The 13,562-nt window shown below is 33.7% G+C and overlaps 2 protein-coding genes across 2 annotated transcripts; both read left to right on the forward strand.

The window, feature by feature from the left end:
- Window positions 1-1,825: 1,825 nt before the first annotated feature.
- On the forward strand, window positions 1,826-9,442 carry LOC108210609 (uncharacterized). The gene is made up of 7 exons (XM_017381972.2): window positions 1,826-1,961; window positions 3,082-3,558; window positions 5,480-5,532; window positions 5,717-5,781; window positions 5,888-5,966; window positions 8,340-8,648; window positions 8,837-9,442. The coding sequence occupies exons 2-7, from the start codon at window positions 3,131-3,133 to the stop codon at window positions 8,989-8,991; spliced, it is 1,089 nt and encodes a 362-aa protein (XP_017237461.1). The 5' UTR covers window positions 1,826-1,961; window positions 3,082-3,130; the 3' UTR covers window positions 8,992-9,442.
- Window positions 9,443-10,413: 971 nt separating this feature from the next.
- Window positions 10,414-11,240, forward strand: LOC108213160 (uncharacterized). The gene has a single exon (XM_017384918.2). It carries the CDS (start codon window positions 10,533-10,535, stop codon window positions 11,139-11,141), a length of 609 nt encoding a protein of 202 aa, XP_017240407.1. The 5' UTR covers window positions 10,414-10,532; the 3' UTR covers window positions 11,142-11,240.
- The last annotated feature ends 2,322 nt before the right edge of the window (window positions 11,241-13,562 follow it).

Below are 13,562 nucleotides of genomic sequence, written 5' to 3' on the forward strand. Positions count from 1 at the left end.
AGAATGAGAATAGTATAATTAATAGTGTGCTTAATAATTATTGATCAAATATTTACAGTGAGATCTTCAGGCTTCTAATATGAAACAAAAATTAAAAGGATAAGGTTAAATAATCATTGAATGTATAGCATGCGATGTAGAGTTCTTAGTTCATATGCTGTTAGCACTTTAATATGTCTCTAGATGTATGTTACTAGTATTATGCAAGAGATATGTTTATTAATGAGTAACAGTCGAGCACTTACAGCGAACTCCAATAGTTCATCTTCATTTGTATGATATGCTATATTACCAACACAAGATTTGCAAAACATAGATACGGTAAGAAAGATGCAATTAATCATTTGATGTTCTTAATATTTTTACTGTTTTATGGAAGTAGAATCCGAGACTTGCACTCTGATGAACATATGGCCTGCATTTGTCCTGCATATGTTGACCAGGGGATTTTTTTTTTTTTTGATAGCATTTGTTGTGGATTAGTTGATTGCACTGTCCTGCAGAATTGTAATGCATATATCTTTTTTTTCTATGTATTAGTAAACTGCAGAACGTAATTGTGGTGTACCATGTCTACATTGAGTTCTTATAGCTAACATGATTAAACCATGTGTGATATACTCGTTGATGCAAGTGAAAGCAGAATGATCGTAGATTAAGAAGAATGCAAATTCGTATAATATTAGAATGGAATTTAAGTTGAAAGTTTGGCAACTATATTTAATGCTATAACATTTGCCATTGTTTACATGTGCAGGCACGTAATCGTGCAGTCAAACGTACATGGTATGAAAAGAGTAGCAGCACTGTGGCAGAGTAGCGCAAGCATATATAATTGGCGAAAAAGCTCAAGTGAAAAAAGAAAGACTCAAGTTATATCTGACACTTTGAAGCAGAGCAGAGTGGTGGACTAGGGTTGTACTAGTTCAAGTGCCGAGGCACTCCGCCTTTCGGAGAATATTGATACTGCACCATAAGTACCCAATGTAGTTTATTGTACATAAAATATAAATATGTTTGACATAATAAATTCGAAATAATTAGAAATAGGCGATATTTGTTATTATTTAAAATTTAAGGGTTTCCCTGACAATTTTTTTTTAAAGTATTTTAAATAATGATCATTATAGACAGCGTGGTGATGAACGTAGGTTAAATAAGAGTGATAATTTTTAATCTTAGCCCAAATCATGAGTATGATGCTTCGGGCGAAACCAATTCCCAGTAACATTAGTATATGAAGACTAGTATACTTGGTAAAAAAGTATAAAAAGAAAGGGGATAAAAAAATTTGAACACATGAGTGCAGAACACAATTCCCTCCCGTTATCCACAAAACTCTCCATCAGTTGTAACTGCCGAGTGATACAAGCAAAAGTCAAAACACGCGCCTATTTGTGAAACAAATAAAAAAAACTGTTTATATATTAATTCAAAAAACTATCATCCATTGGATCTGATTCTAAATCAAGGGTCAGGATTAGGACTCCAAGGACTCCAATAATTATCGTACTCCAAATAACTTTCTTCTATATATATATATATATATATATATATATATATATATACTCCAACGATGAGGTCGAAAATAACATTTGAAATCTGAAACTTGAAATCAGGATTTGTAGTTGCATATATGGTTGCATATGCAACCACAGTATTTTTGAAAATATTTTAGAGAAGGTAGTATTTTTGAAAATAAGATTGGATAAGGTAGTATTTTTGGAAATAAGATTGAAAACGTAGTTATGAATAAAAAAAGCCCAAAAATCAAAGGCAAAAAGAAACGAATAATTTGTACAATTACACCCATTTCTGAAAAAGCAATCCCAGCTTATTTTATTAATTTTCCATTTCACAAAAATAGAGGACCAAAATTTATTTATACACGATAAAGCAGTAAAGCAGCAGCAACACTTGTGCCGCCGTTATCAACTGCCGCTACACATCTCATTCCTCAGGTATACACACACATCACGTTTCGAGATTGTATCTATCGTGTGTCTATTCATATGTTTGTAAGTATTGTTGATATGTTAATTAGCTGATATGTGTTTTTATTGTTTGTATGCTTACTGGTTGATGAAATGAAGTTTAATCTCGCAATCGATTGTCTATTATATATTAATTTAGTTATGCGAGGCCGTCTAGATTGTTTTTGGCAACAAGATGATTTTATATGTTGTGGAATGGTCTTTTTCGTGTTGATTTTGCCTGATTGTTTGTAATATTGTACAGTGTATATGAATTTTTTTCCGTTTGTAAGAATGCCGTAGGGAAATTTTGTTTTCATGCGTTTATCGATTAAGGGAGCCGAATAGAGTATAAGGACTTAAATTTCGGTATCGGATGATGAATATTTTAGGAGTTTAATAAATGAATAATTAGTTTGTCAGCGTGCGTTTTAGTGAGATAATGGAAGGATTAACCGGAGTATTAACTGGATGTATTTTAGTATCATATCTACATGATTAATATTGTCTGAAGTCATAAATCAGGCGCTGGCACGGAAAAGTGTAAAATCTTAATGTATATAAATGTTTGTCAAACTTAAAGTTATTTACATAATTCATTTAAATTTTATTTTTATAAAATTCTAATCGTCAAATTTCAATTTATCCGTGATGTGTTTCCCGATTATCCCCGTTTTTTTTCCAAAAAAATCCCCAATGGTCTGATTTACACAAAATTGGAAGCTTGTTGTCTCCTCTTAGGTGCTAATAATCTGCTCCCTCGACTGGTTTTTGAACACTGGATTATATTTATAGATCCTGTTAGTTAGATGAAATGTATCAGCTGTAAAATCTGTAGCTAATTGTTTTACTAGTTCAACCTCCAATTTTTGAGCTCTGGTACCCCCTTGCGGGAGGTCAGGAGTTTGACTCCCGGGTGTGCGTGTGTAATCAATTAGCCAAAAAAAAAAAATGTGTTGTCACCAAGTAATCTGAAATAGAAGTCATCACTGAGCTCGCCGAATTTTTTTTTGAGATATGTTGATCAATGTGTAAGTGGGTGTACTGAACTGTAATTTCAAATGTTATCATTACATTATAATAATTATTGTTTCTTTTCTTTTGGCAGGCACTATTTTGTTTAGGCTTCTCCGTTGGGACAGTATTAATTTTGTGACATGCCGTATCTGGTGCGTGAGAATTTATTTATTGGCAACATCAATGATGCTGCAAAGATACTCCAGGAGGGTAGTGGCGAAGTTACTCATATTTTATCAGTTCTAAGCTCTGCCTCCATTTCATTCTTCTCTGAGTGGCGTAGTGGTCTGTCGATACCCACTAAAGAAATGCGCAAGGTATATTTTGGAGATGCAGATTCTGATGTGTATGCAGGCAACAATCCGGGGACTTTGCAATCATCAGAAAAGCTTATTTATTTGCTGGAGTATGCTGGTAAGGATTTAAAATTAGTGAGGATGGCGGTGCCTCTAAGGGATATGGAGAGAGAGAATTTGCTTGATTATTTGGATGCATGCTTAAATTTTATTGATGAAAGTAGGAAACAGGGGTCAATCTTGGTCCACTGCTTTGCTGGTGTGTCAAGAAGGTACATCTTATATTCATCTTTTTGTGTTATTCCATCTTTCATTAAGTTTTTTTTTTTTTTTTACTTTTAAAGGGTCATTTGATAATCATCTAAGTTTGCGTGGTTCTTTTTGTAAGTGCTATAACTTCCAGTAATGTACTACCATTTTGGATTTTAGTAGAGAACATGCTGTTTTGTTTGTTATAGCAATGGTAAGTAAAAGTTTTACTCTATCCTGGGACTTATTTTGACTTTCTTATTTTTAATTTGACTTGTTATATATGGTCACTTTTTATATATTTTATCAATATGATTGCGAGCTCTGTTTATTGTGCAAAAAATAATATAGTCAAGTTGGTTACTGTAAAATGATTAATGAATCTAATCGCTTTTAGCATCTGCAGATCATTTAAATTGACCATTATTTTTTCAGCCCTAATAGCATGTTTGATGTCTGTGTTCCCTTTGTTCATTGATGCAACAACAAATTACCTGCATCTCTTTTGCTATTGAAAGCTGTGGGATCACAGCTTGCACACTCTAGTTCAGATAGCTGGAAGAATGGATTAGAAGTCAAATGACCATCTACTTTAGAAACAGATGGGATTTGATATGTACACAAAACACATGTATCAAAGATTTTTTAAGTATGTTATAGTAGATAATTATAGAGGTCAAATCTCTTTGTAACTTATTAAATTTTGAAGTAAACAGGATTGATTCAGTTCCTTATCATTGTTGAGATGCTCCACATTAAGAAAATTTTCAGGCATCCGATGGACCAACTAGTCATCCGCTAGCGGAAAGACAAATATGATAAACAATATATATATGTACTAATATGTGTGATGACATAAAGATATAATGACAAACACTTATTGTGAGACCAGACAAACTGGTCCAAAAAATTAATGCATCTAATCCATTTTTTTATGGTTTTAACTATTAAATATGTAATAATCAAATTTATGTATAAATAAGTGTTATATCGAAATTTACATGCTGCTTAAATAATTAAGTGATTAGATATATACTTATCTGAGATGTACAATTATGCAAATGCCGATACGAATAAAATAATCTAAACCTAATTACTTCTGTGTTTAATGTTAATTAACTATAATATCAATTTGTTAGTCGACCAACTTGCCACTAAAACCAATGTTTTCTTAGTCGATTGCAATTTCTGACTAATCCATTTAGTCAGTAAATCGTTAATGACTTAACAAAAATGTTGTTGCAAGAAGACTGGCTATGGATTTGACATTATCCTATACACGTTTGCAGCAGTTGCAATTTTGAAAAGTCTTCATAAATTGCATATTTGTTATATTTTTGTGCTAGTAATCACACAACACTAGTATGGAGACACTTTCCAAAGTAAAGCTGATTGGAGATGTTCAAGAATAATGACTTATACTCCCTCTGTCCCACCTAATAGTTAACATTTGGGTTGGACACGGAGATTAAAGAATGTGTAGATGTGGGAAGAAATTTGAAGAAAAGTAGGTAAGTTAATTGGACCTACTAATATTGATAGAGAAAAAAGTACCTATTTTAAGAGATATTAACAATTGGGCGGGACATCTCAAAAAGGATAGTGTTAACAAAAGGATGAGACGGAGGGAGTAATTTATAATCATCTACTGAACGTAACATATCTAAATATTTATTTGTGTTGTAAGTTATCATCTTTTTAGTTTCTGAATGGCAACTGGATCTAATTTAGGCATAAGTGAGAAGTGGCTCAGCTGTAAAAGGACTAGTAAGTTGCTATAAGCATTGTTAAAAGTTGTAACTGATTATTTTATTTTCTTCAATTTTTTTTTTGTCAGACAACTGAAAACTCTTTAAAATTGTTAAAAGAATACATACAGTTTAAGAGATATTACTTTTCTGCTTTGTTTTAGTTTACATCCTTCTTTTGACGTGTCTGTTGCAGTGCGGCCATCATCACAGCATACCTGATGAGAACTGAACGACTATCTGCTGAAGGTTTGAACAATTTAAAACCTTATTTTTGAGTATAATGATTATGCATTATGATATCTTTATCTTCGAGCTTCTAGTGTAGTAAGTAGACTTGAACTTGATGATCTTCGGCCTGCGCGTTTGCAATGAGGTCTTTTTTCCCAATATACATTAACATGATTTTATTACCTTGGTTACTCTGCCACAGATGCAGTTGATTCCTTGAGAGAAAGCTGTGAGTCTGTTTGTCCCAATGATGGTTTCATGGATCAGGTAAGACTAGCGATGCTTTTAAGATTAATCAAACTCCATGTCTTATTAGCTTGTCAGTGTTCTGTTCTTGTAAATGATGTCATAAAATTTCCCTTTCCGATTGCAGTTGAAAATGTTTGAAGACATGGGTTTCAAGGTTGACCACAATAGCTCTATATACAAACGCTTCCATTTAACTCAATTGGGTAAGATAATTTATCTTTAAATGCTTGTTAATTGTTTCAAAGTGATACATTGGATTCTTTGGTTTGGTTTGGTTTGGTTTATCTATCTTTCAATGCTTAATTGTTTGTGAATACTTAATTTTGTGAGTCTGCCAATATATAAGATCTCATATAGCTTAGGTGAGTATGTATGTATGAGTATCAAGATCTAAATAGTTTATTTTTGATAAAATTGTTAAGTGTTTAAAAAAGTAATATTGTTGAAATACTATTTTTTTGTTATAATTACTTGGTTCAATAGACTAACTTGTTTAATGTTATTGTTTCAAAAGAACATGCTCATCTGTAATCAGAACGTCTTTCTCTAAAATGCCTATATTCTTATGTGGTCCAAAAGATTAAACAATTTGTTTTATTATAAAGGTACAAAAGCCCAGATGCCGACAAACCAAACCTTATAATAAATTTATTTTATCAATGCCCTAATACCCATCCACCGACCAAAAAATTTAATGTTTCAGTTCTAATAATGATGCAGGAGTGACTTTAAATGTCTGCTCTCTTATTATTTATATTTTAATTTTTTATTTTGTTTCAGAGATGAGTTTGTGTTAAAATAGAATGTGTCTCTTATCCATTAAAATAGGTCTATACAAGTAGGCAATGCATGTTATTGATTATATGTGTTTATTACGTTCATTAAAATAAGTCTTCAATAATTAGCCAGTCAAGTTACATTTTAGAATAAATATGCCCCGGAGATGTATGGATTTATATGGTTTTATAGGGCCCGTTAAGATAAGTCTTTAATAATTAGACTAGTCAAAATAGATTTTAAAATAAATTGGCCTGATGTGTTTAATTTGGATTTGGGCTGTTTAGATTAGAATAAAATAGGCCCATTAAAATATGATTTAAAATAAAGAGGTCTGTAAATCGTCCCAAGTCCTGACCAACCAAAACTTTTAATATATATTGGATTTTTTTTTGACACAATATATATTGGATTTAGTATCAAAATATTTTCACTTTTTCCAGGCAGTTCTTGTGCATTCAAGAGCTATGTTTAAATTTCTTTTGGCCTATAATAATACATTATTTATTTTTTACTTTTAGCTGAAGTTGTTGTGCATCTGAAGAACTATGTTAAGGTTCCTTTTGATTTGTCAATCAATCTTTGTTATGTTTGCTTATTATATCATATATAAGAAATAATGTAAAATGGGTAACTTAATATATTGATAGTTTAATATAGGTAATTTAATTAAATGAATAGTTTATTATTTCCATAAATTTCTAATGATGGTTAGTTGATCTTACATTGTATACAAGATTAGGAATCCACGAGCACACTTTTTCTGCATCTCTGTCATTTACAAGATCTCCACTAATTATCAGTAAGTTGTTCAACATTGATAACCCGCATAAAAACATCTGAATTAAAACTAAAAGTCCACCCTTAGCTTAAATGCATCATTAATTAAGTTATAAACAAGAAATTGCTAGCACACAAGTTATGTCTCATTTTGCTCTTTAGAACAATTCAGAAGCTATAATATTATGGGTAACTTCCTAACATTTAAATAGTCCCTCATATCCAGAAGCATGGAAAAATTAATCATCAAAGAAGCCTTCATAATCATAATCAATAAACTTTAAAAAAAACTTGCACAATATCTTTAACACAAGTAAGATAACGACTTTATTATTTAATAAAACTGTATTGTGTTTCAAAATGAGCAACATTCAATTCAAAGTGCAAGTCAAAGTGCGATTGATCACACTTTTTTTTTGCCAAAATGAAGTTAGTGAATTTAATACTCCCTCAGTCCCACCCATTTCTTTACACTTTCCTTTTTGGGATGTCCCATCCAATTCTTTACATTTCAAAACTTACCAAATATAGTCAGAGGGTCCCACCACCTCTCCATTTTTCTTTCCTTTTCACACTACTTTTACTCCACTATCTTCTTTTTATACATTAAAAATCAATGGGTCCCACCACTTCACCCACTTTTCTTTCTACTTTTCATTATTTTATACATATTTATTAACCTCCGTGCCCAACCCATTTGATAAGAAATGGGAGGGACGGAGGGAGTAATAAATAATGTATATGTGTGTATAAATCAAATCAGAACTTATAATTTATGTCAGACCTAGATAATCAACAACTCATAACTATTCGTTCCGCTGCAGTACACTTAGTATATGTTGGTATTTTATTTCTGTAAATTAAGTGTGAAATTCTATGCGATTATATATTAGTGATTTTGGACTTCAGAAAATGTACAGGTGTTTTTAGAATTTACATTGCTAGTGAAGAACTAGAAGTAAGATGCATTATGAGGGTGTATATCTATCCCACAAAGGTATAATTCCTGAAACTTGCAGGTGATTCTTATAATCGTGGAGAAAGAATTGATAGTTCAAAACTTGGACCTGATCCTGGCCTGTCAACAGAAGACACCTCTTCTGAGAGTGGGTCATCTGTGAACAAAGCACTGACTTCTACTGCTGCATACAGCTGCAAAAAGTGCAGAAGGCTTCTTGCATTGCAGAGTAATGTTCTGGACCATGCTCCTGGAGAGGGTGAGACTTCATTCGACTGGTCTAAAAGGAGAAGTGGCAACCCTTTCAACAAATATGATGATCTTGATTGCTCATCACTCTTTGTTGAGCCTCTCCGTTGGATGAAAATAGGTACCAAATAATATTTCTCTACATATGTCCGATAATCTTAAATATGTAGTGTGCCAGTTATAATGTGACTTGTGCTTAGTTTGATAGTTCCTTCCGGAGTCATCAACATTTTTTATCGTATCACTAAAGTAACTCTAATCATAAACATGTGCACAATTTTAAGCTTCTAACAAGAGTTACTTATCCAGTTGAGGAAGGTGGAGTGGAGGGCAAGCTGTCATGTGCAAAATGTGATGCTCGTTTGGGATATTTCAACTGGTCAGGCATCCAATGCAACTGTGGGTCCTGGATCACCCCAGCCTTCCAGCTTCATAAAAGTAAAGTCGATATTAGCACCCTCTAAGTTGTGCCATGGCATTAGAGGTGTACAAGTGTACAACCCACGAAAGGTTGTTTGACAATCCTGGAGGCTTGCCCACATACAAATTCTTTTATACTGTGGTACCATTTCATGATTTTGGTATCATTGAAACACCCTATATAATTTAGACATACAAGTACAAAAGAAGTGGACAATTTTGAGTACATTTTTGTTGTTTGTCTGGTTTCACCAAATACCTTTGAATATTATAAGCTGCAAACCAGAATGTCGTGCTAATATTCCGGTAAAGTGGTGATGATATTACGGTCTGCCCCGTGATTGTAGTAGGTTTCTGTTCTGATATTGCTATAGCAATCGGCTATTTGGGCTGACAAATGATCTCTGTGTATTCATATAAATTGAGGCTTATGAGGCAACATTTTCGCTTGTCACTTTCGTGGAATGGAATGTGAAAAGCACAGTTTAATATTAACTTTTTTGTTGAAGATACATGCCCAAGTTTCAATCAGCTTCTCTATATTGCTTTGCTAGTATAAAATATTCTCCTTGGTTTGAATATAAAGATGGGATATTCCTTTTGCATATTTGTTCAAACAGTACATAAAAATTAAAAATGTACATGTCACTATAACTGACACCTATAACAACTATTTGATAAAAGACTTTATTGATTTATTATTTATATAAAACTGGAATGTTATGAATAATAATAATAATTTTTGTACAAGTTCTATTTTCCTATGTTTTAATAAAATTTCAAACCTTTAAACATGGTTTAAATCCTAGAACATTTATAGATCATACACTACCACCGAGAATGTTAATCAAAATATTTTAGTTAGAAGAAAGGATAATTTGAATCCAGTGATTTAAATAAATTAAATTTGAGTCTACCAAAGAATGCCTCAAAATTGTGGTTAAATTAATTAAATTTAAGCCTAACAAAGAATGCCTCAAATTTGTGGAGTAAAAAGAATACCTCAAATTTGAAATTGGATTTATTTTCTGCACCAAACATTATCTAACATAATTCATGTCTACATCACAAATTAAATATACCGAGCATATTCTATTTATTCAATATCACATCACTTTATCAAATTTAACAAATTACTGGTCAATAAATGATGGCATGGGGAAAACATATTTTTATTAGTAAATTTTTGTATCTTGACGAAAAATTAATTATAATCAAATTAGACCTTTGGTTTATATACTTATAACATGCTAATTATATCTGTAAATCAAAAATGTTTAAACTCAATAATTTTTTAATTATGTTATATCTCTATGACTAGTTACAACGTTTTGACACTTTAAAGTAAATTTTAGTATTTATAGATTGAAAATTTTCATTAAGAACATGAGTAATAATAATTCATAAAATTAAGTGGACTGAATAACACAAAAATACAAAGAAAATACAGACATTAACCATTCATTTGTCACCTTATCCACTATCCCTGTGTTCTATCCTACACCACTTACAACTTCCAAGTTTTGGTTCGAACTTAGACCAAACTAAGCAGCAGCAGCGGCATCATTACAGTCCCTGCCTGCCAATGACTACAGCAAGAGCCTCTACTTTCTTCACCTTCACTTACTCGCCTAAACCGAACCAAACGTACCCAGTATATCCCGCTCAGAGAGCAGGGTATGCGGATTTAGCATACTCTCCTCTCTTGCTCAAGCACCACACACATACCAAACTCCAATGCATTTCCAAGTCTATAGATGTCAAAGAAGAGACCACACCTCCCGTTTCACAGGATGATCCCACGCCACTAGAAATCGAACAACAACAAGAACAAGAGGAGTTAGAGTTACAGAGCCTTGATAAGCGTCGTGAGGAGAAGTTTGCGGTGCTGAACACAGGAATATCAGAGTGCAGGTCATGTGGATACCTTTATGACCAGGCTGCTGGTGATCCCTCGTATCCGATACCTCCCGGGTTTTCATTTGACAAACTCCCTGAGGATTGGAGGTGTCCAACATGTGGAGCAGCCCAGAGTTTCTTTGAGAACAAGAGTGTTGAGATTGCAGGGTTTGCTGAGAATCAACAGTTTGGATTGGGTGGTAATACATTGACATCTGGCCAAAAGGCCTTGCTCATATATGGCAGCTTGTTATTTGCATTTGTTTTGTTTCTTTCTGGCTACTTTCTTCAATAGTAGTTGTATCTGTTTGTAACAGCTTCAATTGGTACTTGATTATATGTTGTTTATATGAATTTTGAGATGAGAGATCATATATCATTGCTATATTCTACATACATAGTTCATCGATAAATTTTATAAACATTGTTCTCTGAAATTTGCCTAGGACTTGAGGATTCAGACAGCCAAATGTTGGTACTTCATGTTTGTTTTTGCTGGTGTCTAAACTTAAATTTTGTGCATTTTGTAATTTCTACTAGATACATCCTCAGTTACTATGTTCCGTGTTCGGATTTGGGTATGTGTGTTAGTCAGACGAAATATATCCATTGTCCGATGTAACATAGATCTACACACAAACACTGAAACACACACACTGTTAGAAATTAACCAAAACAATCACACAAATAGGCTCATTTCGTCATGTTGGGTGTGAATTTGTTAGGATGACACGAAGTAGACATCATTGGCCTTGTATGTCTGGCTGGGGGATGTGAGTTTGTTGTTTTTCTGACATGTTCTACAGTCTCCACGGGAAGCTTGAGCACGGCATTACATCTCACCCTATACCTAGTCCAGATTTCACCCGTGTTCTGGTTTGCTGCCTGCTAGGCTGCCGCACAATGTGCAAGACATGAACATTCCAAATCCACTAGAGTTGTGCGAAGAACTCAGTTTCCTCTAGGTCCTTGGTAGTTTAACTTCAAAATATAACTTACTGCAGATGTTCTGGAAAGTGGAATCATGCCATTTGCTGAGGTTAGTTAAATATGGAACTCTTTTTTCTTTAGCGCAAGTCCTCCTCCTTTGTGCCATATGCGTTATCATATGCACAATTTGAAGTGATATGACAGATGTCACATAATACAAGAGGGCAACTATGGTGATGTCGTACTCTCCAGTGTGAGTTCATATAGCCTTCCTTCTACTACCTCTCCTCACTGAAGGGAAGGAGCATGTTAGAAAATTATATTGCCATTTGCCCCTCTTTTCGTGAAATATGCTTATTTCTAAAACTTGCAAGCATAGCCTAGCTTGTGGCTTTCTAAAGCCACTAGTTATGCTGATAATGCCAGCGCAGACTTCATTGTCCACAAGAGTGTGCAGAAGTACCCTGTGCAGCCAGATACCAAATGCACCAGAAAACACACTTTGTTCCTCATTCTATGTATCAAAGACCTCTTGTTCTGTCAGTCATACAATCTTTGACATAGGGATATAATGTCGTATTAAAATTGTCTCTGTCATCAGCATTGCTCTGATTTTTACGCACGTGTGCATCACAGCAGGACACTAGTTTTCAGTTCAAGGTTCACTCACCTGCTAATTTTTGTCAAGAGTTCAGCCTATTTCAATCAATGATGCCAACCAAGTGGCATTAACCACAGACTTGCTTATATATTGTAGACATGTCATGTACTGGTTTCATTGAGCTGTGTGAATGCAACAGGATGCAACCTTCTAACAAAAAAAGCACCCCGAACACCCTCTTCTTCTGTCATATTCTCTTCTAGAAACGTACCAGAATATCGTGCAGCACTTCACATGTCAACCCAGCATCCCAGCTGGTAAAATCACATACATCAATCCAGATAAAAGTGTAGTAGTTGATTATGCCGTCATACCTTGTTAATATGGTTTGTGTGATAAGCTTTCGTAGTTCCAGGGTCTATAATACAAGATATATCCTCCAGAGTCCTAACATAACAACAATCTTTACACAAGAAAAAGGTATTACACATCTCTAAATGGTCTCTCAGAACCCGAGTCATAGTGTACATCGAGTCCAAGACAAAAATGCTACAGCAACCATGACACCATCATCGGACGGGCATTTGTAAAGAAACTTCTGAATCTGACAATTTCAGGTCATCAATTCGTGAAACAGAGCTAGTATTCTGCAGCATTGCTGAGTTAAAGGGCTCCATAGGTAAATAACTCTACCTTTGTAATCCGAAAAACAGACGAGGCCATTACAGGAACTAAGAGCAAGTCCAACAGCTGCCCTATTTAGTGTTCTAAGTCATAATACAGGGCATTTGATGAAAAAACTTGATCCAACAATGTCCTAATGATGACCTATATCACTAGGACAACTCATTAAGCCCTATTTTCGAGACACTCTCTCTCCTTGCCCTATCCCATATTTTATAATAAATTCTTACCAACACTCTCTTTCTCTCTCTATTTTATATTATGTTTTAGTGATGAAAGTGAACTTTTAATAATAAAATATTAAACATATTGAAGTTAGTAGAATATGTCCTAAACTACTAGGACATAATTTTTTATATCAGAAATCCTGGCTACTAACTAAACACGATGGCACGTGGAGATCAAAAGAATCTTCCAAAGAATGGGTGATATGAGAGGAACCATATTTAGTGCCGCTAGAAGTTTCAGCAAATGTTAGTAGTAAATGTTCACAGCAGTGTT

This window comes from Daucus carota, chromosome 3 (assembly GCF_001625215.2).
Source record: "Daucus carota subsp. sativus chromosome 3, DH1 v3.0, whole genome shotgun sequence".
NCBI classification, from domain to species: Eukaryota; Viridiplantae; Streptophyta; class Magnoliopsida; order Apiales; family Apiaceae; genus Daucus; species Daucus carota.

Excerpts from the sequence above, each read along its gene's own strand:
- LOC108213160 (XM_017384918.2), top strand. The coding sequence starts at position 10,533 with ATGACTACAGCAAGAGCCTCTACTTTCTTCACCTTCACTTACTCGCCT.
- LOC108210609 (XM_017381972.2), top strand. The coding sequence starts at position 3,131 with ATGCCGTATCTGGTGCGTGAGAATTTATTTATTGGCAACATCAATGAT. Across the intron at positions 5,533-5,716 it reads TGAACGACTATCTGCTGAAG|ATGCAGTTGATTCCTTGAGA; the intron begins GTTTGAACAATT and ends ACTCTGCCACAG. Across the intron at positions 5,782-5,887 it reads ATGATGGTTTCATGGATCAG|TTGAAAATGTTTGAAGACAT; the intron begins GTAAGACTAGCG and ends TTCCGATTGCAG.